The sequence below is a fragment of the Panthera onca genome, chromosome E2, assembly GCF_046562875.1.
Source record: "Panthera onca isolate mPanOnc1 chromosome E2, mPanOnc1 haplotype 2, whole genome shotgun sequence".
Lineage (NCBI taxonomy): Eukaryota > Metazoa > Chordata > Mammalia > Carnivora > Felidae > Panthera > Panthera onca.
In genome coordinates, this window is record NC_138353.1 from 61,234,687 (window position 1) to 61,262,310 (window position 27,624).

At 55.5% G+C, this 27,624-nt stretch overlaps 1 protein-coding gene and 1 long non-coding RNA gene across 9 annotated transcripts; one reads left to right on the forward strand and one right to left on the reverse strand.

The window, feature by feature from the left end:
- Window positions 1-570: 570 nt before the first annotated feature.
- On the forward strand, window positions 571-27,383 carry TCF25 (TCF25 ribosome quality control complex subunit). 8 transcript variants are annotated; one of them, XR_013552619.2, is made up of 20 exons: window positions 571-900; window positions 7,542-7,691; window positions 8,670-8,744; window positions 9,446-9,564; window positions 10,142-10,207; window positions 13,585-13,667; window positions 14,737-14,867; window positions 15,295-15,394; window positions 16,182-16,275; window positions 17,435-17,527; window positions 17,650-17,755; window positions 18,875-19,034; window positions 20,512-20,599; window positions 21,792-21,950; window positions 22,102-22,192; window positions 22,643-22,722; window positions 24,279-24,351; window positions 24,661-24,951; window positions 26,093-26,444; window positions 27,154-27,383. XR_013552619.2 is itself a non-coding variant. In XM_060649895.3 (19 exons), the coding sequence occupies exons 1-18, from the start codon at window positions 709-711 to the stop codon at window positions 26,403-26,405; spliced, it is 1,884 nt and encodes a 627-aa protein (XP_060505878.2). In that variant the 5' UTR covers window positions 588-708; the 3' UTR covers window positions 26,406-26,444; window positions 27,154-27,383. The 8 variants fall into 8 exon arrangements, 4 of the variants coding, with proteins under 4 accessions (XP_060505875.2, XP_060505878.2, XP_081647500.1 ...); XR_013552621.2 differs by having other exon boundaries at window positions 26,382-26,444; XR_013552618.2 differs by having other exon boundaries at window positions 26,093-27,383.
- LOC144614658 (uncharacterized) lies at window positions 10,105-13,966 on the reverse strand. Its single transcript, XR_013552622.1, has 3 exons — window positions 13,859-13,966; window positions 11,836-11,949; window positions 10,105-10,193 (listed from the first exon to the last, which is right to left on the reverse strand). It is a non-coding gene; the product is annotated as an uncharacterized LOC144614658 (long non-coding RNA).
- Window positions 27,384-27,624: the final 241 nt, after the last annotated feature.

The window sequence follows — 27,624 nt, forward strand, 5'->3', positions numbered from 1 at the left end:
AGAATCACCCGGGACGCATTAACGACAACAAAAAGCAAACTTCCAGGACCGCCCCTAACATTCGGTTCCAGTCTATGCCGGGGAGGCGGACGTCCAGAAATCCGTCCGCAGCTTTGGGAAGCTCCTCGATTTGGATTGCTTACTTTTAATAAGGAGGAAAATGTCCCACCTGCAGCTGTGGAGGCAGACTGAAAGGAGTCACGTGCAGAGCGGGCACTAGGACCGTCCAGGTCGCCCAGCTGTCACCTGTGCCTCGCCCCGGTTGGAACACCACGCGGCAGTACGCCCACCTGCGCGCACCGTCGCCTCACCTAGCCCTACCTGCGGGTTCCTCCCGCCCAGCCAGCCCGCACTCGGAGAGCAGAGTCTAGGTCCCCGGGTGCAGGTGGCTCGGAGCCCGTGAGCCCCCATCCCCGTCCCAGCTGGACGTCGGTCCCGGGCACGCCTCCGGAAGACCCAGGGACACCCAGCACCGGGGCAGCCAGGACTGCCGCGCGGAGGAGCCCAACTCGCGCGAGAACTCGCCCGGACGCGCCCGCACTTTCTTAGATGCCACTGTTGGCGGAGAGGAAGTTCCGGAGGACCGCAGCACGCAGACGCCAGAGCTCGGGCTCGCGCCAGCGCGCCGTAAGTGCGCAGGCGCGCCGGTCGTTCTCTTTTCGGCTCTTCCTTCTCCCGGTCTCCGGACGTCAGCGGCCGTTGGGTCCTATGTCGCGCCGGGCCCTCCGGAGGCTGAGGGGGGAACAGCGCGGCCAGGAGCCCCTCGGGCCCGGTGCCCTGCAGTTTGCCCTCCATGATGACGATGATGCGGAAGAAGAAGGTCCAAAGCGGGGAACAGGCGGCCGGCGCCCCCGGGGCGCAGGGAAGGAAGGCGTCTGCGTCAACAACCGGTTCGAGCTGGTGAGAAGCGGGGCTGCCTGGGGTGGGGGTGGTGGGAGGGGGTGCTGTGCCAGGCGGGTCGTGACGTCAGGGGGCGGGGCACACAGGGCTGGGCTGCGGTGGGGGCGGGGCCAGGGGCCAGTGGGTGGAGCAGGCGATGGGGTGGGCGGGGCCACGGCGGGTTGGGCGGAGCTGTCGGGGGGGGGGTCAGGGCTGCGGGGTGGGCGTGGTCTTGCCGTAGAAGGGCGGGTCCGCATCACGGTGGGCGGGGCCTCACTTCCCCAGGTCTGGGCGCTGTATTTCAGGAACGAACATTGCCTACGTCAAGCTGTTGCAGGGCCATTGCTGACATTCTTGTTTACTTCTTACAACCCAGGACTTGGTGTTTTCCTCATCGCTGCGTTAGCTGCGATGGTGTTTAGCTCATCTCTGCACTCACAGCAAGTGTCTGACACAGAAATGACACCGTAGATGTGAATTGAGGAGTAAACGCCCACCGGGGTTTCTTTAGCTGGCCTCAGTCTGTACTTTGGCATGTGCGCGCATCGCCTTATTCTTGCTTCTCTGACCTCTGGCGGGTAACGTGTCTGTTTTGCTCACCTTGTATCCTCTCCTCGGTGTGCCCGAGTGGTTGAACAAACAGCAGTAGGTCTGAAGATCATGATCGGAGAAACCAGTGACTCTTTCTTGGTGTTGTGATTGCTGCTTGCTTTATGGAAAGTTGGCAAGTTAGACACCCATCATAAGATGGCGGGGCGTGTGGGGCGTGTGGGCTTCCAGTCTGGGAGATTGGTTTAGAGATTATTGACCTTCCCTCTTAAGGTGAGAGACAGCCTCACCCTGTAGTCTCTGGGGGAGTTGGGACGAAGCGTTTTCTTCATATTCTCCAGTCTCCCTCCACTTGTTCCGATTCTGAGATGAAAAGTAACTCCTTCCCCTCTACCTGTTTCTTCTCATTTCTTTCTTCCTTTTTGGCATTTTTATCATAAAAGATTTCAGACATGTACAAAAATAAAAGTAGTATTAACCTTCACGTGCTCATCTCCCAGCTCCCACAGTTGGAAACACGGCCGGTTGAGTCTGCCCAGTATTTCCGTCACATCACGTGTCCATAAATTTGCCACTTTTCTGACTTCTCTCAAAGTACTGAAGTCTTCCTTCTCATCTCACTTGCCCACGGGCTGAAATCAATTTGTGCTGTAGGCAGCCATTTCCATGGACGTTTTATCTGGTTGTGCTTTCTCTTTCCCCATGTCCCCAACATTTAGCCCTTAACACCAACAGCTGCTCTTTGGAGGACATTGAACGTTGCAGGTGCTGCTGCTGCGTCATATGATTCTCACAGTCTGGGAAGGAGATCTTGTAGTCCCCCCTGTGCAAATGACATGCTAAGTGACACTTGGAGAGTAAACCCAGGCTTTCTGACCTAAAATGTGCACCCTTAACCATGTCATGGTTTTTGTCTCTGAAGCAAAGTTAATGTTCCTGTTGAAGAAGAAAGGAGGGTAGATGGACAGGGGGGCAGAGTGTTTGGGAGAAATGAAAAAAATGGCAGATGCTTACCTGTGTGAATGGAGGAAAAGAATTCTGATGTGGACCTCCCCATGACATCATGTCAGAGGGACTCAAGGTCTGTACCTGCTCAGGACTCTGCTGTTTGTGTGTTCCCTTCCACTTTCTGACACTGGTGTCACCAGCTCAGATGTCCTTCCTGGTCTTGGGATTCATACCTCCAACTCAACGTCTGTCACCTCTTAGACCTTTCACAGACATCTCAAACCCAGTGTGTCCAACTGTTAACTGCTCTTTCTGCCTCCTCCAGCCTTCTCTATCTCCGTTTTTCCTCTTGTCCACGCCAGCAACCTGAAGGTATCCCTGATCTTTCTCTCTCTCAACAATATACGAGACCATTCTCAAGTCCGGTAGCACCTGGGTGGGGACTGTTGCCTCTGGCCTGGATCACCGTCATCCTTCGGCCCAGTCCTTCTCTTCTTGTTCCTTTGCCACCTGTCTGAATGCAGCAGCTACAGTCAGACATACGTCTGACCTCAGCCCTCCTTTCTTCGCAACCCCCCAATGATCCCACGCTGGTCTCGTTTACCCCATGAGCTCTGCCACCTCATTTCCTTATAATCTTGCTCGCTCTGCTGTAGCCATAGTGACCTGTCCCCTTTGCTGTCTCCTCTGCCTTTAACACCTTGTATTCAGATGTCCCGTGTCTCACTTCTCCTTCCTCAGGATTTGCTCAGAGGACGCCTTCTCAGTCTTGCCTACCCTTCCTACCTGCTTTCAAAGTGGAGTGATCTGCACATTCCCATTCCCCTTCTTCTGTTCTTTCTCAGTTTTCCCTGGCAGCTATCATAGAACATACCGTACAGATTCTCTGTCGGTTCTTTCTATTTGGTGTTACTTTCCTTCCTTGCTCTCTGATGAAGTAGAAGCTTTGTGGGAACAGAGACTTTGCTGCTCCCTAACATGTCCCCACCACCCTGTGTCTGGCACCCAGGTATGCAGAAAATTTACTGCATGAATTAGCATTTCCTCTAAGCGGACCAGCATGTACTGTCTCCAGCCAGAATGTATGCACACAGGCTTTGGAGTCAGAAGGACCTAGGTTTGGATCCCAGCCCCATCTCGTCATAGCTGTGAGAACGTGGACAAGATATCTAACATAAGCTTCAGTTTCCCTGTTTCTTGGCGATGATCTCCCTTCGTGGGATTTTCATGAGTGATAAATGAAGTAATAACGTGTGTAGCCTTCAGCCCATACTGGGCAGACGGCACTCTGCAAATGTAGGTATTAAATGAAATTGAAAACCACGGTAGGAATGTGACCTGAAGTGGTTTAGTTAGAAGCCTTTCCGGGGCACTTAGAAGTGCTCTCCTGGAGAGAGGGAAGCAGAGCAGGAGACATTCTTCGTTGTTAGTTCATGGATTTATCCTCACAAGTAGCCCTTGGGTGATTTTGTTGCTGTTGTTGTTGTTGTTGTTGTTGTTGTTGTTGTTGTTTTGGCTTTAGATTAGAAATCATCTCTCTCTCTTTTTTAAAATTCTGCATATAAGTGGACCGGCACATTTCAAACCTGTGTTGTTACAGGGTTAACTGTATGTGTATATGTCTCTGTTTTTATGTTCAATATAATGGTCATGCCTGGAAAGTAATTGAAATAAGCATCTAAGTTGTAAAATTAAATAAAAAACCAAACTTCTTCCAAAATAAGTTTCAGTGATTAGGCTGCTGCTGTTTGGCTGAAATAAGGACTTGAAATTGTTCAGTGATCTTTGAGTTGGTGTTCAACACGTGTCATCTTTGATATCGAGTTGATTTTGATCCTTTGTGTTTTGTTTTTTTTTAATTTTTTTTAATGTTTATTTATTTTTGAGACAGAGACAGAGCATGAACAGGGGAGGGGCAGAGAGAGAGGGAGACACAGAATCTGAAACCGGCTCCAGGCTCTGAGCTGTCAGCACAGAGCCCGACGCGGGGCTCAAACCCACGAACTGTGAGATCATGACCTGAGCCGAAGTCGGACGCTCAACCGACTGAGCCACCCAGGCGCCCCACAGAAACAGTACTTTTAAAGTAATTTTTCTTAGAGAGAGACCATGCAAGCAGGGGAGGGACAGAGAGAGAGGGGAACAGAGGATCTGAAGGGGGCTCTGCGCTGAGAGCAGTGAGCCCTATGCGGGGCTCGATCTCACAAACCACAAGATCATGACCTGGGCCAAAGTCGGACGCTCAACCGACTGAGCCCCCCAGGCGCCCCTCAACATAAATCTTGTGTCTTACAACCCAGTGATTCTACCTCTGCATACTTACCCAAGAGACTTCTGCAGAAACGCTCACACAGTAGCTTTCATCCAAACAGCTGCAGATGGGAAGACCCTGAAGCGACTTCCTCTGCCTGATGGGTAAGCTAACGTAGCACGTCCACACAAAGGAGTACTGGTGACCAGTAATATGGGCACCAGCAGGATAAGCGTCAACACATACACTGTGTGAATGGAGCTAGACACAAAAGAAGGCATACTCTGGCTCTTTCTGCACCGAGTTCTAAGACAGGCACAGGCCATCTCTGGTGGAAGAAATCCTAGCAGTGTTTGCCGGAGTCAGCAGGAAATGTTAGTTGGAGATGGTAGGAGGCATGTATTTCTGGGGTAATGGGAGCATCTTACATCTTGGTAAGAGTGTGGGTTACATACTTATGCAGTTTCCAAAACTCATACTGTGCGTCCGTTTCAAGCCACGTAAATTATACTCCGGTTCCGTGCTCCTCCCCCCAAAAAAGATGAAATTCCCACCCGGTGTTTATTGAAGTATCGATCAAGCCTTATCCCCGTGGAGTAGCAGAGAATATGTGTGTAGTGAACAAGAACCTCTTGAAATTGTTACCCATTTGAGACCGCGAAACTGATGAAAGTACCAGCTTTTGGATACCAAATGAGATTTATCTCAGGATGGTGGGTGGAGAGTCCTTGAGTGCTGGTGCCTGCTGATACAAATAGCAAATGAATCATGCGCAGTTAGCAGCTCTTTCCAGTAAAGAAACAAGACTGAGTATGTACATCGTTGGAGGTTTGCACATGTGCGCACAGACCCAGAATATTTCAGGTGAAGCTTAGCTTGGCATAGAGCTTATGCATTTGAATTCCTCCGAACACCTCAAGTTTCCAGAAGGGGCTCAAAAAATAATATCTTAGTGGGGCGCCTAGCTAGGTCAGTCAGTGGAGCATGTGACTTTTGATCTTGGGGTTGTGAGTTTGAGCCCCATGCTGAGTGTAGATATTACTTAAAAATAAAATAAAAAATTCTTGGGGCACGTGGGTGGCGCAGTTGGTTGAGCGTCAAACTCTTGATTTTGGCTCAGGTCGTGATCTCACAGTAGTGAGGTCTAGCCCTGAGTCGGGCTCTGCGTTGGACACGGACCTTGCTGAAGATTCTCCCTCTCCCTCTGACCCTGCCCTGCTCTCGCGTGTGCATGCACCCTCTTTGTCTCAAAAAATTTTTTTCTTAAAACAATTTTTTTAAGGAAGCGGACGTGACTTGAAGTAAACCAGCACCCGGCTTCACTAGAGGCATTAGGGGTAGAATTCCGTTGAATACCGGAGAAAGTGTAGGTGCCAATTCCCCAGTGCATCCCCCACTTGTTTAGAGGAAATGTCCCAGGAGGCCACGTTCTAGTTTTCTTCCTTTGCTCCAACATCCAAACCAACCAGACCACACATGGGCCTCTGGCTTCACAATGCCACCACTCAAAAGAAGGTGTCTGCAGTAGGAATCGCCACAGTATCGGCGACGCGGGGACAGAAACTATTGTGCTAGAAGTCCAGCATTTTTGAGTCAGATATGGATTTGTAGACAGATTGGCATCACGTACTTCTGGGTTGTGTCCTTGGTAGGCTCCATTGGTAAAGAAAGCAAAACCAAAGGACCCAAAAATTTGTTCCCGTGTTCTTTTCTTTGACACTTTCCCAGCTGAGACGGTAGGCCAAAAGAGAACCATCACTGAAAAACTCACTGGCTGCGGTGTGACCTCAAGTTTAACAAGAAATTGTCTCAGGGTCGTGGGGGTTAAAACATGTTATTTTGGGGTGCCTGGTGGTTCAGTTGGTTGAGTGTCCAGCTCTTGATTTTGGCTCAGGTCATGATCTTGCCATTCGTGGGATCCAGCCCCACGTCAGGCTCTTGCTGACGATGCTGAACCTGCTTGGGATTCTCTCTCTCCCTTTCTCTCTGCCCCTCCCCTGCTCGTGTTTTCTCTCTCAATAAATAAACAAACAAATAAGTAAATAAAAAAAATAGATGTTATTTTTATTTTTTAGCTTTATATTTTTCAGAGGTTCTAGATTGAACATACAGTTTTATTTTTGTGTATTTTGTGTATTTCAGTGTACTGGATTGGGTCCATCCCATCTCATCTGGTTTATGAAGCATAGTTAGTATTCCTGCTAACCTCTTTTATCTGTTTGTTCATTGACTGGCTAAAGGGCCAGAACTTCCCCGGTAACTTGTACCCACCCCTGCCCCTGTCTCGCCTCCAGGGTGTGAGTGTTTAGTGTGTACGGGAGTGTGTGCATGTGTGGATCCTTCCTTTTCGCTACTAGGTAAGGTTCCGTCCTGAGTTATTTTTATTACCGTGTGTTACTTTTATCAGGGAAGAGTTTCCAGGTAGGTCAGTCCTTGGGTACTGTTTCTTCTCCCGGGTTCTTGTCCTGTCTCCTACTGTAGGTGAGCTACCTAGTGTCTCCAGTAGGAGGAAAGAATATTAATGCATCGACAGAACAAATGTATATACGAATCTTTGTGCTAGGGTTCTGTTCCATAAGGGAGGTAAGTTGTAACGTTTGGGGGTTCTTCATTATGTCCCCTCTGAAGACAGAGACCCCGTGGGGCCACACGGTGCCCAGCATTCTCTGGAGTTTATTGACTAAAGTAACCGTGAACCAGAGCTGTTCAGAAGGTGAGCAGTACGGCTCTGCTAGGCACACAGACTTACGTTTCTCCTTCCTGTGACCTCAGGGTGATCCTGAACGTGTCTCCCCGCCTCCTCCCCCACCCCCGCCCTGTCCTGCTCTCTTGTCTCTAACACAGTTCAGTATCACCATGGGATCTGTGACCAGGACACCCGTAACACCCTTGTTCTCTCCCATCTGTCTTCCAGATAAACATTGAGGACCTTGAGGAGGGACCAGTGCTGAATGGGGAGAGACCCGAGTGTCTGCTCACAGGGAACAGAAGGAGATCCCAGAGTGGAGGTGCAGATGCCAAGAAAGCTGGAGAAATGGCTGGCAAAGCAGCACCCCCAGAGCAGGTGTGGGGACTAGGAAGTGCCAGCCACATACACCCTCTGCTGTCGTTTTCTGGGTCCCAGTTGTCCCCACTTTTCCTTGGGACCCCTGATAAGATTTGCATGACACCCTCAAGACGAGTTGTGGGCATAGAGGAGGCCCCACACAGCGTCCCCGAGTCAAGTTTTCTTGGCACAAGAGTGGCCTCCACACTCTGGGAGGGTCTGCTCCTCCCTCCCCAGGGGGTGTGTTTTTTGTGACTGTGTGTCTGGAGCTCTGGTCAGGTGGTCAAGACCCCGGGTGGACGTGCCTTGAAGAAGTACGTAGGTCAGGTTAGTGTTGGGGTGTGGCTGGTGTGCACGACGGCACTGCGGGAGAGGGTCCCTCAGGAGATCTTTTGCTTGTTTACTCAGTAAGTGCTTTTGGTCAGCCTACCGGGTTCTGGGGACAAGTCTGCCTTCCTGGGGCCTCTGGTCGAGAGAGCGGCAGATGAGGACAGACAAGTGCAGCTGGAGGGACCCTGACTCGTGGCGTAGAGAGGGGCACCTGCCTGAGCTTGGGGTGGTGTAGTGCTTCACGTTGCGGGGAAGGAGGTGGCCAGGTGAAGGGGCGAGAGCGATCCGGGCAGAGGCACCAAGGGTGTGGGGCAGTGCAGTGCGGGGTCCCAGTCTCCAGGGTGGCTGAGCGTGGCAGGGAGAGTGGTTGACAAAGTGAAAGATGAAGGCAGAGGGCAGGTGGGTGGATGCTTCACACCCTGTGAGCCTCTTGAGGTCCTGGGAAGCCATGAGTTCTGTCAAGAAGGAGAAACTTGGAGGGAACCAGAGTTGTGGGCCAGTGGGAGGTCTGTGTTGTCGAAGCAGGTGAGCTCACAGGACGTTCAGGGTGGGAGGGAGGGGACCCAAGCCTGTGTTCCCGTGTCCCTCTGTAGCTTGCTGCTTTAGTTGTCAGCATGTAAGATTTTATTGTCTCTTTCATTGACTAAAATGTGCTTCTTTTGTTAGTCTAATATAAGTGGCAAACTCCGAAAGAAGAAAAAGAAACAGAAAAATAAGAAAAACACTACAGGAGAAATTCTGGTATGTGCATCTGGCTGTTTCTCAGGGCAGTTCATTTTCATTTGATATTTTGATTCCTTCCCGTTAGGAATCTAACGCGGAGGTCAGGGAAGGTCACTTACCAAATCTCACTCATGTTTGTTCACTTTGTTCCTTGAGGGTCAGACCTCCCTCTGTGCTTTCTGTTTTCTGGTGACATCTGAAATGATGCTCTCTGGATGGTGCAGCCTCTGTCAGTGGACTGCCCATGTGCCCCGACCTTTCTCTAGTGCTGATGGACTGACTAATCAGATGTTGAGGTGTAAGCCTCCAGGTCCAGTCAGTTGTCAGAAAATCTGTTTTCAGTATCGCCTGCGGCCCTCATCACCTGATTCTGTGTGTCCTGAGGAGGCTGTGGCCTTCTGTGCCTGTCACTGGCAGTTACAGCCCAAGTCCCACCTGAAGAGCTTGGCGGGCACATCCGAAAGATGAGCAGTGTAGGCTTGTGACTTCGTCATTTCAGGAGTCCTTCTGGTTCTATGATCTCGCCAATCCTGAGCTTCCTCTAACGAAGCATCTCTCCTTTTTTTCTCAATACACGTGCAGTGCGGTGTTCGGATTATACTGTCTTTCAGGAAGTAGACCCAATAGAATGCTGCTTCTTCGTACAAACCATTTTATTGTTGATCTTACATTTAAAGCAAAGTCGTGTGGTGATTAAGATGTTCTTCTGGGGCTTTTAGGAAAACGGGCTGGAAGATATTGATCGCCTCCTGGAGAGGATTGAGGATGCCAGTGGCTTGAGCCGCCCAGGCCCGCCCCCCCTGAGCTCCAAGAAGCACGTCCTATACGTGGAGCACAGGTTAGCTCGCCCCCCCCCCCCCCCAGCTGACACAGAGACTCTTTGCAAAGGGAAGGTAATATTTCAAAAAGAAGGAAACTTACTATCTTGATTTAAACGTGTTGTAGGTTTATTGCCAAACATTGAGGCAACAGGGGCAGGGACAGAACGCGGGGGAGACCCCTCTGTTTCCAAGGACCCGTCACTTAGCTTTGTAGATCTCTGGGAGTGTTTTTTTCTCGGAAGGTGCTGAAGTCAGAGGTCATCCTGGGACAAGTTATTCCTGTCTTGTTCTCATAGATGCCTATGAAAAGCCTGCCCCTACTGAAGAGATTGTTGCCAGTGTTTAAAAAGCATCTCTTTTCCTGAGTCAGTGAGCACACCTTGATCTAGTCGCAGGTCTGAGGCTGCTCTGATTTGGCCCCAGGACCGGCTGCCTCTGCTTCAGGTTAGCATGGTTTTAAAGGAGGCCTGCCAGTTGTCTTCCTGCCAGAATAGCTGTTCTCTCTGCTGCGTTTTATGTGACCTTTCAGAATTCCCAGATTCAGTGTAGAAGAACTCAATTTCATTTCTGTTCGTGAAATTTTCAATTCTGTAGACACTTGAATCCAGACACAGAACTGAAAAGATATTTTGGTGCTCGAGCTGTCCTGGGGGAACAAAGGTAAGATCAACACTGGCTTCGTTCCCAAGGAGGGGAGGGAGGTTCTCCAGATGGGTTAGACCCTCGGGAAGGGGGAGGGGGAGGGGAGGGGGGGTCCTCAGGGAGGGGGGGGGAGTTTCTCCAGGTCGGTTAGACCCTAGGGGAGGTTAGGCAAAGGGCCTTACAGAAGGAAACCCTAAGGACTTCTGGTTCTGAGGGATCTGAAGGGGGCTGGGGAGAAGTTGGTGTTTGACCTTTTTGATGGCCATTGGGCTCCAACCCTCACACTGCCTTTATGAGCCTGTGAGCCAGCATTTTACAGGGATTCTGGAAGTCCTAAAATTTTGAGCTTCTAGCCTTGAAATCTTGGCCAACTTCATTTTCGTTTCTTAGCAAGCAAAACCAACACGAGGTTTAGGTTCTGGGATCAGTTTGATCTTTGTTAATTTAATAGTTCTTAGTGGTAAACCCGGGAGGAAATGCTCTGCAGACCTTTCTGTGGGAGGTGTGGGTGTTCCCGTTTTCCCAACGCTCCAGCACCGAGTCCGTTCTGACCAGGAGCTGCCACACCGGCAGAGGCTTTGTCTTTTCAAGTACTGTCCGTGTGTTTTCTAAATGTAGAATTAAATGCTTTTTATAAAAGAAAAAACTGAGGCAATTCAGAATTGTCTCCTCTGACACCCCCGAAGATAACCAGTCAGGACAGCTTGCTGCCCCTCTCTGGGGCCCCTCAGCACACACTCCTCGTTCCCCGGAACCACAGGGCTCTGCTGGCGTCTCACACCGCATGGTTCTTCATGGTTGGATTCCAGGCACCATTTTCACGCCCGGTGCACGAGGGGAATGCCCTCGCCCCGGGGGACAGGTGCCGGCTTGTGTGCTGGCTGCACTCCTCCTGCATCCGTGTGGTCTCTTCTAGTGCAGTTGCACAGGAATGGGTATTCCCCTGTGGTGTTAGCACCGAGTCTCTCCGCTGCCTTCCAAATACCTGTGCGCCTTAGCCTACCCACCGCCTGAGTGTTTCTACCTCCTCTGACCTGTCGTAGAGTTAGGGGTTTTAGATTCTGTCATAATATACACGTGGAGGACTTTTCTTGTTATTTGCTAATGGTTTTTGGTTTTATCTCTGGTGTTAGGTTATTCAGGACACAGGAGTTTCTGACTTTATGTCTTCTTGTGGAATATTGATGAAAAACATTTTCACTTAAAAATGTTCCTCTTGGGGAGCACCTGGGTGGCTCAGTTGCTTAAGCGTCCACCTCTTGATTTCAGCTCTGGTCATGACTTCACGGTTCATGAGTTTGAGCCCAGCGTCAGGCTCTGCACTGATAGTGCAGAGCCTGCTTGGGATTCTCCCTCTCCCTCTCCCTCTCCCTCTCCCTCTCCCTCTCCCTCTCCCTCTCCCTCTCCCTCTCCCTCTCCCTCTCCCTCTCCCTCTCCCTCTCCCTCTCCCTCTCCCTCTCCCTCTCCCTCTCCCTCTCCCTCTCCCTCTCCCTCTCCCTCTCCCTCTCCCTCTCCCTCTCCCTCTCCCTCTCCCTCTCCCTCTCCCTCTCCCTCTCCCTCTCCCTCTCCCTCTCCCTCTCCCTCTCCCCGCCCCCCCCCCACTTGTGCTTTCTCAAAATAAAGAAACTTAAAAAATAAATAAATACATAAAATGTTCCTCTTGGTCTGAACATCGTGCCTCTCCCCAGCCTAGCTCCACTTGTTTGCATGTGCTTGGCCTGTCTTTGCCGTTTTCTTCACACTTATGCCCGGTCTTGTTTCTGTGCAAATGATACTTAATGTAATTACATTTATTGTTCTTATAGTATTATTATACTTCTTAGGGTATTGATTTGTTTAAAAATTTAAGTCCTACCGAAGGCTTCCCTGAGAAGCCACGGTTCCCTCGTACCCCTTGTGTGCAGACACACTCAGTGTGTTTCTGATTGTCCCTCTCCGGTGGCCGTCTCAGAACGTGCAGATGGCCTGTGCACAGCTCTTTCTCGGAAAGCTTCCTATGACAGACGCATACGGCATACTTGCCCTCCTGCTGCTCTTGTCTCCCCCGCTGCCCCCCAGCAGAGCCTCCCCCACCTACCTCCCTGCCTCCTCTCTGTTCTGTGCGGACAGCTCACTGCAGGGTCGGGCTGTCCCTGGGCTTCCATAGACCAGGCAGTTCTGCATATCCAGTTAATTCTCCTATTTACACCCTACCAAGCTCCCGGTCAGAACTGGGCTCCGTGCTGGAGCGTCTGAAAACTTGAACACCCACACCTCCTACAAAAAGTCCTGCCAACAGGCCTTCGTGCAGAGCGTTTCTTACCGCGTCTACCGCATGATGCCAACCGCTAAGAAGTGTTAAGTGGACGAAGATCAGACTTATCCCAGGTTCTAAACCTCACGTTGGTTTTGATGCTGGTTGAGAAGCAAAAATAAACCTGGCGAAAGTTTCAGGGCCAGACACTCAACATGTTAGAGGTAGTCATTTGAGTGTTCTTCAGACTATGACTGTGCTTTTGAGGCACCATGTTTTTTTCTCCTGCAGTTCTGCCTTCTTGGTGGGATAAGAAACCTGCTTTTTATCCTGTTTCTAATGCAGGCCAGATTCTTACTCATCTTTATTTTCTTAACGAAATGGTTCATAGTATCGGGAAAATATACAGAATCACATACACGTGTCCACATGCCCGTTACTCAGCTCAAGAAAGAAAGCGTCAGTGATGGAGCAGAAATGCCTCCCTGCAACCACCGCTTTGTGGGGGGCGGTCTGGTACCGCCGGAGACATCCCTGCCCAGCGAGGCAGGAGCACCGGGCTGAGGGATGAGGGCAGTCTGTGGGCCACATCTCGGGGAGCTCAACCTCCCTCCCCTGCTGCCCACTGGTGCTGTCTGGCTCGTTCTCACCCAGGAGTGTGTTGGTGTCAGTGTCCTGATGCCCCCCCCACACCAGTTCTTTCCGTGGTTCCCCTTGTTCCCTTTTCAAATCCTGTTCTTGCATCGCTGGCGTCTTGAGAGGCGAGGAGAGGACCCGCCTCAACACAGAGGTCTGCCCTCTGTCCTCTGTGCTCCGCCAGCGGTGCATCTGTCCAGCCCGGTCCCCAGGGAATTGCGTCCACAGGCTTGCTCTCCTCCTCATCTCTATTTTTGGTTTTCAACTTCTGTTTCCTTTTTACCTTTCTTTCCTGCCATTTTGCTAGACTCTAAAAACTTCCAGCTCTTCTTTCTGTCTCTGGTTGTTTGGTTATTTAGATGGCGGCGTTTAGTTTGGCTTGGCACTGCTGATGTTCTGTTAGTGCTGTTGCATTCTGTCCTGTCCGTGCCCTCCCCTTCCCCTCCCCTCCCCGCGGTTTTGCTTCCGAGGTCCCTCAGAGACCAGGCAGCGAAGATGAAGCCGTGACCGTGTCCGTTCTCCCCAGGCCGAGGCAACGGCAGCGTGTGTACCCCAAGTGTACGTGGTTGACGACCCCCAAGAGCACCTGGCCACGGTACACCAAACCAGGTGAGGGCCGGCACCGGGCCGCGAGGATCTGCGCCCGTTGGGCCAGGCCGCTGCTCTGTTTGTGCAGAGCCAGCGTGCGGGCGTGTGAGCGCGCGCCCTGGCCTCGTGCTGGAGGACGGAGGACCCCCCCACCCCCAACACACGCCAGCTGCGTGTTTTCTCAAATACGGTTCAATGCAGCTTCTGTCTACCTTTTTCTTTTTTCCTGTGAATACTGTACCACAGGAGGCAATCAAGTTCATCTTTCAAGCGTGGTATTTTATGTTCTGTTGCCATCTAATAAGTACGCGTATCTGAAGAGAAACAGCCACAGTGCAGAAAGGCTTGCTGTGTGCTTGTGGTTGACATCATGACACCAAAGGAGGAGCATCCTAGAGCCCTTGGGCCGGTCGGGCGGGACAGAGGGGAGGGGCCGGGGTGCCCACTGTGATGGGAGCGTGTGACAGCCACGCCCTGCTTCTGTGTCTCTGGGGTTCTGCATGATTCCTGTGTGCTGGCAGCGAGGACACCCCCACTTAGCTAGCAGAAGCCCCCGAGCCACTTTGAACAGACAAAGCTCCTGGCTCTGTGGCGGGGCCGTCAGAAGGGACTGAGTCGAGGGTAGCCTGGAACCACTCACCCGTTCTGTGGAGGTAAGTGGTTCCTCAGAAGAAACTGGGCCTCTACCCAACACGTGGTACAAAGAGAAAGGCCGTCCACTCGTGGGGTGTAGATCGCCGTCGCTTCAGAGGCCTGGCTGCAGCCCCTGCACGGTCTCCCATGCCCTCCTGGATCTGGGCTCTGATCGCTGTTTAGGCCCAGCCAGATGCCATGGGGGTGGCACCGTGTGTGTCCTCACGTTTGTCGTCCTGGGACATTTATGATCGATCCACACCCCCGGGGGCGGGGCGGGGGGGGACATCTTCCTAGGAAAGGCGTAGATGGGACGTGGTGCCGGTGTGGACCGAGCCGTGGGCGGTCAGCCCCAGGCATCCTGGGAGAGCAAACCCTGTGACAGGGACTCATGCTGGGTGCATGCAGAAATTCCTGTCCAGGAACACCACGGGGCCTGACGCTGCACTCTCCCCAGGTCTGTCGATGCGGCTGCTGGAGTCCAAGAGAGGCCTCTCCTTCTTTGCGTTTGAGCACAGTGAGGAGTACCAGCAGACACAGCACAAGTTCCTGGCCGCCGTGGAGTCTATGGAGCCCAACAACATCGTGGTGCGTGTGTCCCCACGAGAGGGTCCGCGCCAGCCCACACCCTCCCCACAGTTACCCCGGGTGCCCCGGGCGTGGGGCCCAGCCTGTGTCACTCCGCCCAGAAGCACCTTGCCCTCCCGGCTCCTCTCACCTCCAGTATACGCCCGGGTCATGGGGGCTGAGGGCCACGGCAGGATGCTTCCGAGGACTCGCCTCATCTTCCAAGGGCTGCTTGTGTGGGGGGGTGGCAGAGGGTAAAGATGGGGGTCCCGGGGCACAGAGGTCCCGGTTCCCACCACAGGCCTGGTTATGAGCTTGGTTTGAGGTGAGGGTATCGTGGATGCCACCGCTGGCAAAATTGTCATGAGGTTTACGTGCCTGAGAGAAAGGCCTGCCTGGGGCCGGGGCCTCGCCGGCTGCTGCCCCATCAGTGTCCCCCTCCTCGCAGGTTCTGCTCCAGACCAGCCCGTACCACGTTGACTCGCTCCTGCAGCTCAGCGATGCTTGCCGCTTTCAGGAGGATCAGGAGATGGCCCGAGACCTCGTAGGTAAGGGGGCGCGTGGGCACCCCACCCTGCCGTTCCTCCGCACCCGCACACGCCTTCGCTGGCGGAGCACAGGCGTTGTATAAAGTGATGGCGGGGACACAGGGTTTGCCAGGGTATCTTTTCAACAGCGGCTTTCCTGAGGTACGGTTCATAGACCATACGATGCTGCCGTTGGTGGCATATGACTCGCTGGTGTTTAGGTTCTGGCAGAGTTGTACAGCTTTGTCACCACCGATTCTAGGTCATTTACGTGACCTCTAAAAGAACGCTTGCCCGTCACCTGACGCCTCCCCACCCCCAGCCCCTGGCCCCCCGGTGCGCTTCCTGTTTCTGTGCATTTGCCTGTTCTGGACATTGCCTGTGAGTGGAATCCTGTGACCCACGTCTTCAGAGTTCCCCTCTCGTACGGCCAAGTGATGCTCCACAGCGTGGATAGACCCATGTTTTGTGTGCCTGCCGGCATGTGGGGGACACTCGGCGCGTTTCCACTTCCTGGATCACGTGAACAAGCTGCTGTGGTCGTGTGCCTGTGGGTGTTGTGAGCACGTGTGCTTGTATACAACCCTGGGGCCGACAAGTGGTCTCTGGGTGAAGCAAATGCACAGAGTGGCTTCGGTGATCCCCAGGGTCACATCTGTGGCGCGCCGCCTTTTCCCAAACCCTCGCCGTGTGACCTCCTCCCTCTGAGAGCTTTCTCTGTGAGCCGGGGGGGGGGGGGGGGGGGGTGAGGTTGCACTTGCCACACGGTGGCCCCGACCCCCTCCCCTGGTGTTTGTGTGGCCTGCAGAGAGAGCGCTCTACAGCATGGAGTGTGCCTTTCATCCCTTGTTCAGTCTCACCAGCGGGACCTGCCGGCTGGATTACCGCAGACCCGAGAACAGGTGGGTTTCACGGTGACAGGTGTGTCGAAGCTGTCCTGCGACGGGAGATGGCAGAGGACTGTCCCTGAGGCGTCCCACCTGCCAGCTCACACTGGGGCACCTCACTGTGTACAACCTGAATGCAGGATGGCTGGGCTCACGGACGCACCGATTGGGCCAGCCTGGGGTTCCTTCTGTCTTTTTACAAGTGAGTCTGATAAGCGACTCCACTATGTTGGGGGCTGTAATTGTGTTTCCCTTGTATGTTTGGACAATAGGATCTGTGCCACATGAGTTTAGAATGCTTTGGAATGCTTTGCGGGCAGCCATACCTTCCAGTTCCTAAGCCAGTTAGCTGCTTGCTCTTGGCTTGATCCTGTTCCCGGTGTTAACCGGTCATGATTGGGCGCCAGTCTTCTCGCCAAGCCCCACTCTGGCACCAGCCATCACTAATGGAGCCGGGACAGCCACAGTGGCTTCCCTGTTGACCTCACCCCCTGGCTTCTTGCCCTCATGGGGCTGCAGGGGGCGGGGCGGGGGGGGAGGGTCCTCTGTTGTCTGGTGCCCTCGCCCTCGCGGCCTCCAGCGTCTGTGGTCATCTCCAGCACTGGATGCCCTCCGCACCTTGGTAGTCATCCTGGGCATGCTGACCCCGACTGCACAGATTGTCTGGTTTTGTTTGTGTCAGTCTTGTCTCTCCAGTTAAGTTCTTAGTTCCCAGAAACAGGTCATAAAATACTAACATCCACAGGCAGGGTGTTGGTTATTGATGCAAATAACAGCCTACCAGGATGATTCAAGTCCCAAAACTGGATGCATCCAGCAGCAGTGCCCCTAGCAACTGTTGAGGTTTGAGGGCAAATTAAGGTGGTAATTACAGTAGGAGACGTTGACCTGTCCTCTGAAGCGAACAGCAGGAAACAAAAAACACGATGGTCGCAACTCCCAGGCAAGCTGGTTTTTCTCCACACGGACACACACGTAACCGCAAACAACAAGCAGAGCGTCACCTTCTCTGCAGACACAGGAACACTTGCGAACACTCGCGGTGATTAGGCCGCGCAGGAAATGGCCAGCGCGGCCAAGGAGCAGAGGGCAGCGGTGGTGCTGGACAAGGCTTCCGGGCAGTGCGGCTCTGGCGGCTGCCGCTCTGGCTCACGAGGAGCTGTCTTGGATCTAGGAGCTTCTACCTGGCCCTCTACAAGCAGATGAGCTTCCTGGAGAAGCGCGGCTGTCCCCGCACGGCGCTGGAGTTCTGCAAGCTCATCCTGAGGTGGGTGCCTGCCTCTGGCGCCCGTGTGCTCGCGGCCTGGGCCCGTGGATGTCCACGCCGGCCCACTCTGCCCCTTGTCTCCCTTCGCCTCCCCCCCCCACTCCCTGGGCCGCCTCCGGAAGCCTGGAGCCGGACGAGGACCCTCTGTGCATGCTGCTGCTCATCGACCACCTGGCCTTGCGAGCGCGCAGCTACGACTACCTGATGCGCCTCTTCCAGGAGTGGGAGGTAGGCGTGCGTGTGTGCCGCGATGCGGGGCCGGGTCCCCCCCACCCCGCTTTTCTCCGTCCAGGGTCTGTGCACCCCAGGGCGGTTCCGCGAAGCAGTGGGGAGGCTCTGGCCACACCCCGCGTGCTCCTCCCTTTTTGTCTCCACCGCCGCCCGTTTCCCCTGCAAACGGGCTCTGCCTCCAGCCTGACGTTGAGGCTGAGACTGGGCACGAGACCTTCATGGTGATTTCGTGCGGAAGTGATGCTATTTTAGGAATTTGGGTTGAATAGAACATTAGTAAACGTTAACTTCACCTGTTTTCCTTTTAATTTGGCTGCTAGAGAACGAGTGTTCCTGTTGGGCCTCGCTGTCCTGGGGATGTGTGAACCTGACCACCTTTAGGGGGCGGGGGAGGCGGGCAGGGAATCGACAGCTTACCTTCTTGATCTCCGAGCTGGAATCTGTTGTCACCACGCGTTCGTGTGCGATTGAAAACTGACAACGTAGATCATTTGAATTGTGTCGCTTGGCAACTTGGCCGAGGAGTCCCGCCTCTGGGGATCTAGTTTACAGAAGTTCCTGGAGCACCCCCATCCCCCCACAACAGGGCTGAGGAAGAAAGGTTATATAACCGTGGAGACCACGGTCCCATTTTAGCGGAGGAAACGGCACGTCACGTGTTGTCTGTTCCCTACCCATGTGGAGAAAGGCAAGGAAAGTGCTCGGCCACGAGAGCAGACTTGATCGGGTCCTGGCAGCAGGAGAGACATTCTTCGTTGCCGCCCGGCTCGCTCAGTTTTCCGCTGTGACAGAGCACAGGCTGGCTGCTTTCAGAGCCGAGCCCGTCACAAGGGCGGGCATCTGGCTGTGACCCCACCTGACTCCGCTTCCCCCCAGGCCCCTCCTCTCATCCATCCCAGGCAGTTTTCTACCCTCCCAGGGCCTTTTGCTTGTTTTCTGCCCCGAGGAAGCCCCCAGACGTAACACAAAATTCTCGTTTATGCCAAGTGACGAGATGCCAGCACGACACTCGTGTTCATCACGGGCGCATCCGGTGACTTTGGAGCAGCCGTGGGTCTTGAGTCTTTTGTCTTTGGCACAGTAGAGCTCCAGGTTTTGTTTTTCCGCCCCTTTCAGGCTCATCGAAACCTGTCTCAGCTCCCGAATTTTGCCTTCTCTGTGCCGTTGGCCTATTTTCTGCTGAGTCAGCAAGCAGACCTCCCTGAGCAGGAGCTCAGCTCCGCGAGGGAACAGGCCTCTCTCCTGATCCGACAGGCGCTCACCATGTTCCCTGGAGGTGGGTGCGGCGGGGCCCCAGCGCGCACACTCCCCTGACAGAAGGGCGTGTCTTCAGGGCCTTTGGACAAGGCGTAGTTACAGTTCAAAAGCAGAAAATGAGTCAGAAGCGACTTTGGCGTTCAGGTGTCTTGGGGCTTCAGGATAAGTTTCTGATATTGACTGTTTGAGAAAAACTTACTTTCTGAAGGTGTGGTATTTTCTTTTTTTAAAGTTTCTTTTTAAGAGAGGAAAAGAGACAGCACGAGCGGGGGAGGGGCAGAGAGAGAGGGAGACACAGAATGGGAAGCAGGCTCCAGGCCCCGAGCCGTCGGCACAGAGCCCGACGCGGGGCTCGAACCCACAAACCGTGAGATCACGACCTGAGCCGAAGGTGGACGCTTGACCGCCTGACCCACCCAGGCGCCCCCGTGTGGCATTTTCTAGAGAGATAAGTGAGCTGCTGGATGTTAGCAGAACGTGCAGGAGGGGCCCCGGCTTTATGCTCTTGTCCCCAAATCCCATCTTTCACTGGGTTGAATAACTCGGAGACAGGGTGGTCCTGGGATTGCCCAGAGAACCTCCAGGCATCCTAGAGTAGTGGGCTGGTGTCCGTGTGGAGACAGAGCTGTGTGGTCTGTCAGGGTCCCGCTGGAGCGCAGTCCTCCTACCACGTGCATTTTCACAGAGGGCCGAGTCCCAGGGACGGGCTGTGGGGACTTATGCATGCTGTCCCCACAGCCCCCAGCTGGAGGAGCAGCCCAGGCTCTTGAGGTGACCCCTTAACCTCAGTGAGCCTGCTGCGTCTCAGGCCGGGAGAGGAGGTGACCAGGGTCCCCGCTCCTGGGGCTCGCGTCCTTGGGCGGGGAGAGCGGCAGGTAGTACTAGGTGCTGGGGAGAACACAGAGCAGGAGGTCTAAAACAAGCATGGTGAAGGTCTGAGGAGGCGGCCAGGGCAGGGCTGAGGCCCGTGTTACTCGGGGCGCCCACCGGACAGTGTTCTCAAGCTCTGCCTGTGTGTCCAGGCCCCGCCCCACTCCATCCGGGCTCACACGGGGCTGCCTGGCCAGGCCGTAGGACAACCGACCCTTCCCCGTCAAGGTGCGTGAAGTTATGAGGCGAGGCCCTTCGTGGGCCCCGGCTGTTTGTGTGGGATCGGGGTGTGAGCCGCCTGTAAAGTCACTCGGAAGACAGGGTTCTCCAGGTGACCTCCTGTGTGGGGAAGCCACCGCTGCTCAGGGAGAGAGACAGGCTCTGCCCCAGGCCTGAACCCTGCAGGCCGGCCTCCCCACCAGCCTGCGGAGGGAGACTGTGATGTCAGTGGTTAGAACGCCTTGTGCGTGTGCCTGGGGGGCACGGGTGCAACCCCTCAGATGCAGACCGGGCCACTGGGAAGGCAGCAGGACGCACGACCCCCTCCAAGGTGGCAGAGGCTGGTGTGGGTAGACTGGCCTCACCCTGGTGTCACCGTGCCCATGGGGGCCCTGCTTTCTCTGCAGCCCTCCTCCCTTTGCTCGAGTACTGCAGCGTGCGGCCAGATGCCGCTGTCGCCACTCACAGCTTTTTCGGACCGGACGCTGAGATAAGGTAAAGACCGACGGGCCCTGGGAGGACAGTGCCCACCTGTGTGTGAGTCGTGGGGGCGCTCCTGGCGGCAGACCCTGGGAGTCTGGCTGTCACTGCTCTCTCCCCGCTACTGGGAGGGGCCTGGCAGGTGCTCTCTGCTAGAGACTGGCGGCTGGGCTGTTCTCCCGCTTGGGTGGCCGGGTCCCGGGTCCAGGTGGGGCATCGCCTCGAGGGTCAGGCACAGAGCTGGCCGGTGCGTGAGCAGCCTGCGGCCTAGAGCACAAGCCTTCCTGGTGAGGAGTGAGCAGGGCACGGGGCCCACTGTGCCCGCAGCTGCTGGGTGGGGTTAGTATCATTACACTTCTTAGCGTGGTTCATGCGTCTGCATGGCACGTGCTACGTTTTCCAAATTTCTCATTAGAAAACGACAGAAAAACGTGCAGTGTGGGAGCCAGCCACCCTCAGACCCTGTTTGTGAACCACGGCGGTTCTTCCGGCGTCTCTGTGCGTGCATGTACATGTTCCTTTTCTATTTTAGGTTGCTATTAAAAAACTCATACTTTTTATTTATTTTTTTTAATATATTTAAAAATAAATATTTTGAGAGAGTGAGAGACAGAATCTGAAGCAGGCTCCAGGTTCTGAGCTGTCAGCACAACGAGTGTGACGTGGGGCTCGAACCCACAAACTGTGAGATCGCGACCTGAGCCGAAGTCGGACATTCAACCGACTGAGCCACTCAGGCTCCCCAAAGAACTTGTGCTGCTTAAATTTTTTTTTTTTTTCAACGTTTTTTATTTATTTTTGGGACAGAGAGAGACAGAGCATGAACGGGGGAGGGGCAGAGAGAGAGGGAGACACAGAATCGGAAACAGGCTCCAGGCTCCGAGCCATCGGCCCAGAGCCTGACGCGGGGCTCGAACTCACGGACCGCGAGATCGTGACCTGGCTGAAGTCGGACGCTTAACCGACTGCGCCACCCAGGCGCCCCAGAACTTGTGCTTCTTAAAAAACACGTACCCTGGATAGAAGTCACCGCTGTGTGTGCCCCCGCCCCACTCCGGGTGATTGCCTGCCCCGGTCGGCAGCCCCTCCGGGCGGTTTCCTGTCACCCCCGGCTGCTGGACGGGGCCGGACGCTGCCCATAGGCGCCGGCGGGTGCACGCAGGCCTCGCCCTGGTGGAGTCTGCTCACGGGCTCCGCTCTCCCGCAGCCAGCCCCCTGCCCTGAGCCAGCTGGTGAGCCTGTACCTCGGAAGGTCGCACTTCCTCTGGAAGGAGCCGGCCACCATGAGCTGGCTGGAGGAGAACGTCCGCGAGGTTCTGCGGGTGGTGGACTCCGGGGACCCTGCGGTGGAAGCATGTGAGAGCAGGTGGGCTTGGGGCCAGGGGGGACAGGGCGGCAGGTGGCCTCAGGATCCTCGTGGGACGAGGCCCACCTGCTCGGGTGCTGCCATCACAAACGGGGCAGCAGGGCCGGTGCGGGCTCCATTCCACGTGCTGCCGCTTTACTCCCGGCCCTAGGCGGAAGGTGCTGTACCAGCGTGCGCCCAGAAACATCCACCGCCACGTGGTCCTGTCTGAGGTCAAGGAAGCCGTTGCCGCCCTCCCCCCGGTAAGGCAGAGGGGCTGGGGGTGGGAGCTTTGTCACATGCCGGGCCCTTCCCCTCACAGCCAGGGATTTGAGAGGTGGAGCTGTGACCTCACAGGGCTCAGAGCAGTGACCCAGCCATTCGGGGCCCTGGAGCCTGCGTCCCGTAGCGCTAAAGTGGGGCTCCTGACACAAGTGACCATATGATTCTGTCCCTTCCCTACAGCGCACACACTTTTGCCCACGGGTGTCCTCTGTAGCCCTCTGAGCGGGCAGAGTGAGCGTTCCCGTGGAAGAAAGGCTCTCCCTGCCCGTTCACCCCGTGGCTTAGGACGGTACGCATAGCCTCGCGGCCGGGGACCGTTTCTGTCTGACGGATGGACTCTTAGCAGAGAGGCCGGTCCGGGCTGGAATTGGCTGCAAGTCTGCAGAGGGGAAGGCAGGGGCTCACGGCAGTTCTGTTTCCCTTTGAAGGATGTGACCACGCAGTCTGTGATGGGCTTTGACCCTCTGCCTCCTTTGGACACCATCTACTCCTACGTCAGACCAGAGAGGTACCTCTCCGCCTCCTGCTTTGCTCCTTTGCTTGTACAGCTCTGAGGTCAGTGCTTTAGGGCTCACTGCCTCCCGCAGACACAGGCCTGCAGAGGACCGTGTGGTTTGGGGTCGCGGGTCAGCTTTGCCAGGCGTGTTCTTTCACTTGTTTGTCGACAGCAGGAGCATTTTTTGGTCAGCTTCTAGAGCAGGTGTTGGAGGTAACAGTGGGAAGCAAGAGTAAGGCATTCCCTGTGTCCTCATGGAGTGTTCACAGGGCAGTGGGGAAACATGTTCGTTACGGAATCGAGGCTTAAATGTGGAGTCAAAACTGCAGTGAGAAACTTGTGGTGCACATGACTCTCAGAGAAGGTCGTGGTCATTGCCGTGTGAAGGAATAATAGACCTTCGACAAAGGGGGAGGGAATGTCGCTGGTACATGAGAAGAGTCAGCGCGTGCAAAGGCCCTGTGCAAGGAGCGCGGCACAGGGCACATTCCAAGAAGTAAAGAAGACCCACACAGCCAAGCCAGGAGGGCTGCAGTGAGGGCACAGCGGAGCCCAAGTCTACAGTGGATTTGTGGACAGTGGTTAGCCTTGAATCGTGGACTAGCTTCTTTTTTCTCTCCTCTAGTCTTTAAAGCTGAGTGACTGACTTACCGAGAGCCTTGAGCACAGTCTTGTAGATCTGGAAGTCACAGACAGATTTGCCCATTTCGGGAAAGCATGTGGTTTCCAGATCTCAGCAGAGCACGTTATGTAGGATGGAGGATTTTTTTTTTTTTTTAAATGTTTAATTTTGAGAGAGGGAGAGAGAGAGAGACAGACAGACAGACAGACAGTGCAAGCAGGGGAGGGGCAGAGAGAGAGGGAGACACAGAATCCAAAGCAGTCTCCAGGCTCTGAGCCGTCAGCACAGAGCCCGACGTGGGGCTCGAACTCACGGACCGCGAGATCGTGACCTGAGCCAAAGTCGGACGCTTAACCGACTGAGCCACCCAGGCGCCCCTGAAGGACTTTTTCTTAACTGAATTGTGCTAAAACGGTTAGACTACGTGCTTCTAGGGAAATAGTTCCCAGTTGAATTTATAAGTAGAGTAAGACGACAGTCAGGAATTTGTGACACTGGAAGGTTCAGAAAGAAAGCGGACTGGCTGGACATTGTAGCCCCGACCTGAGGAGTGGCCGAAGGGCTCTGCCCAGCAGAGGCTGCCGGTCCTTAAAAGTCCAGCTGGAGCTGCTTACAGCATGGCGTCTTCTCAGGGGGGCACTCTCCAGCACACCCTGGAATCTTCCCTTGATGTGACCCCTTTGCACCCCTGCACAGCTCTCCTCAAGAGTGACCCTCCTCCCTGCTCGGCTCAACCAGCCGGGTCCTGCAGGGCCCACCGCCTCTGGACGCCATTCCCCGTGAGGCCTAAGCAGCCCTCACCGGTACCTCTGGGGGCCCACTGCCCACCCAGAGCTGAGCAGGAGTCTTGGTGGTCCAACCCCGTGTCCCAGCTGGGGCTCGGGCTGCCTTCCTGTCCCTCCCCTCCCTCGGGGGCACTTTCTGACCTTCCTTCCTCCTCTTCTAGGCTGAGTCCGGTCAGCCATGGAAACACAATTGCCCTCTTCTTCCGGTCGTTGCTGCCCAACTACACCATGGAGGTACGTGGGCACGTGTGAGCCGGGTGGGTTCAGGCAGGGCCACTGGTTGTGCACGGGTAGAGAGGCTTGCTGGAGCCAGCGGCCAGCCTGCTCGGGAGGCTGGGACGTGCCCGCCCGACCATAACCACCACCTCGGCCCCTCCACCGGACGCGGCTCCCTGACCCCGCGCTGGGGCCTGGTCTTGTTAGACACGCGCGTTTGGGTCTGGGAGCTTCCTCTTCTCGACGGGGTCCTGGGCAGGCCGGGTTGGGAGCACTGGGCCTCAGGGCCCAGGACAACCCCTGCTCAGACGAGTCTCCTTGCCACAGGGGGAGAGGCTGGAGGCTGGAGGGGCTGGGGGTCTGAACCACAACCAAGGCTTGAACAGGCTGATGCTGGCCGTGCGAGACATGATGGCCAACTTTCACTTCCACGACGTGGAGGCGGCTCGTGAGGACAACCCCGAGGGGGACGGGGAGTGGGACTAAGCCCGCGTAGATGCCGCACCCCAACGCTGTGCAATTATGTTCCTGATTGCTGTTCTGGTCGGAATTGGCCGGTTCCCTGGAGTAGAAATGCTGATGTGTTGTCCGCCTTCCTCCTCTGTGTCTCCTATAAATGTGAGTGGGTTACGCTGTGTGTGGCCTGGGCTCTTCTTTTCCGGGGCTGGGGTCAGCGCCCACTGTGAGGCAGGTGGGTCCTGGATCCGCACAGCCCCCGAGGTTTCCCAGGAGAGAACGTGACCCACGGTCACACACAGCCACGCCCGGGCTCCGTGTGAGCTCTCTCCGTGGCCACCCTGCCCCTCCACGATTTGGGGCACAGAGTAGAGACGAGGTCCCACAGGCTTCGGTGCAGCGTCCCTGCTGAGAGCGCCCCGGTGTTTGACCCGCCCCGGGAGCGTGGAACGGGCTGGCTGGGAGCCGGAGGGGCTGACACCGGAGTCCTTGGGCCGGGCTCCACAGGTGTGGGATCTGTTCACGCTGACAGAGTGGTTTTATTAGGACACTTCAGGGCAGCCCCGAGCTGGAGGGAGGCTGAGACGCAGGCTTTGGAAAGGCTGTCCTGGCCGCTCTGGAGAACGTACGTGGTGGAGACTAGGGGGCATTTGATTAGGAGTGAGCACGGCATGGGGGAGGGCTCATCACCGGGGCGAGTCCTGGCCCTGGCCCGCCTGACAGCTTGCTACCAAATAGGGCTGCCTCTGACTCAGGAGCCTGATTGGCTGTGGAAGGGCCAAGGGCGCTGAGCTGGGCGCTCTCGGCTGCTGGGCGCCCTCCCAGCCCTGATCCCCACCCTTGTAGGCAGCAGACAAGGCGGGTGGGCGGGGTGCTGCTGGCGTGCTCTGGGTGGGCCAGGATCGGTGTCTTCTGAGCCCTGGTCCGGAGGCCTGCCTCCTAGGAAGTCCCTCTTCCTAGGAAGTGTTCTTCCTGGCCTCACTGTGCAGTCACCTGTTGGGGACATCCGTGAGATTATCCTGTCAGGAGTTCCCAGCATCTGTGGGTGAACAGAAGCCTCTGCTTTGAACACCCCTGGCCAGGGCATGTGTCCCACAGATGGGTTGGTGTCTGTTAGCTACTACCCATTCTTCATTCCTTGTCCCCATAACTGGATTCGGTAGGTGGGATTGAGTGTGAGATCATCCCAGCCTGTCCTGGGTGCACAGGTCTCCTGTCAGGGTGTCCTGCGGTAAGCTTCGGCCGATAGGACAAGAGTCTACTGGGTTCCTCCACGAAGGGGTTTGTTCTCTGAAAATGACAGGCAAGCAAGGAGAACTTGGCACCCTGCCTCTTCCAGCCTTAAATACATCCAGATGGGGAGGTGATGTCCAGAGCTGCAGCAGCCATTTTGCAACCAGGAGTCGGTGACCTCCAAAATGAAGAGCCAGTGTCCTAGGGGTAGTGAAGCAGAGAGAGGCTGGCCCCAGCCCGTGATGAAACTGCTCACCTCTGGGCCTGCTGTCCTGAGAGACTAACAGCTCATCAGTGCTCAGCCAGGCTGGTTGGGTTTAGGTTATTACTTGCAGTTCTTTGTTTCTGTTGGAGACAAGAAGACAGCCAGGTCTCACGTCTGAACATCTGCTCTAAGACTCGACCTGCCACCCCGTGTCCAGGTGAGCGTGAATCGGCTCCTCCCGGGGCTGATGCGTTGTGCCCTCTCCCACCAAGCCAGACCCTGCCTCAGGGTCTCTGGCGCGGACACTGCAGGGTGGGCGCAGAAGCCGTTCCCCTCCCTGAGTTCAAAGAACCCACTGTGACCCAGGCCTGAGCCAGGCCTTCCCGAGATCCTCCCCCCTCCCCGTGTCCGGAGTCAGGGGGACCGGGCCGCACGCCCCACATGTCTGCTCGTGCGGCCGTGTCCCCCGGCTGGCCCTCGGGGGGTAACCTCTGTGAAGGAAGCAGGGCCTGGGCCCGGTGGTCAGTGACCCCTACCTCCTGCTGTGGCCACGGCTCGGCTCAGGCATCCCACCGGACTTTGCACCCCAGCCCCCACACGGAGCTCCTCGACCCATCGAATGCCCGCGTGTTGTCGGCCTGCGTGCGCCTGGCACTGCGCTTGGTGCTGGGGACACGACGACCAAGGGGTTCCCGCTCTTAACAGCCTCCTCACGTGGGGGTCAGGCACGTTGTCTCATGTTGACACGTGCTCTGAGGGGACAGTTGTGTCCACCACCTGTCCCCTGGCCGTCCCTCAGTTTCCCTTAGGGGCACCGGAGGTCGGAGTTGCTGTAAGAGGCCTTGGGGATTATCTGTGATTTCCTTTAGACCCTTCCCCTCACAACCATAACTAATCACAACGCTGACTGTCTCCCTCCCGTGAAGTCCTCAACAGGCACATCAGAACCCGATGGGGAGTCTCGAGGCCTCACCAGGAAGAAGACTGGTTGTCCGCCAGAGGCTGTCCAGTTCTCAGGCCCTTTGAAGTCTCAGGCCGGGGGTGGGTGGGGGTGGGGAGGGCGTGTCCACCTCAAAGGCCTCATTTGTGGAGCTGGAAACACTAACAGCCCTGAAGTGTGACGGCACAGAGGCGGGGGACGAGGCTGCTCCCACGACAGGCTCTTGGTTGGTGCCCCCAGATGTGGAGGGTGGTCAAGAAGCTGGTCCCTGGTGATGGACAGCCGCAGTGTGAGTCCTGGGACCACCCCCACCGGCCGTGGCACCACCCTGTGGTCCTGGGAGCCTTTGCTCCCTTGGGAGTTCTCCGTCAGGCTGAGAAAGTGGGAGGTGGAGTCCACAGAAGGCATAAAGCTGGGGCGGGGGGGGGGGGGTTGGACCACATCGTGTGCCTGGTTC

Bases quoted from the DNA above. Each gene is read 5' to 3' on its own strand.
- TCF25 (XM_060649892.3), top strand. From the start codon at position 709: ATGTCGCGCCGGGCCCTCCGGAGGCTGAGGGGGGAACAGCGCGGCCAG. The intron at 10,208-13,584 runs GTAAGATCAACA...CGTTCTCCCCAG, and splicing joins GCTGTCCTGGGGGAACAAAG to GCCGAGGCAACGGCAGCGTG. The intron at 13,668-14,736 runs GTGAGGGCCGGC...CACTCTCCCCAG, and splicing joins GCCACGGTACACCAAACCAG to GTCTGTCGATGCGGCTGCTG.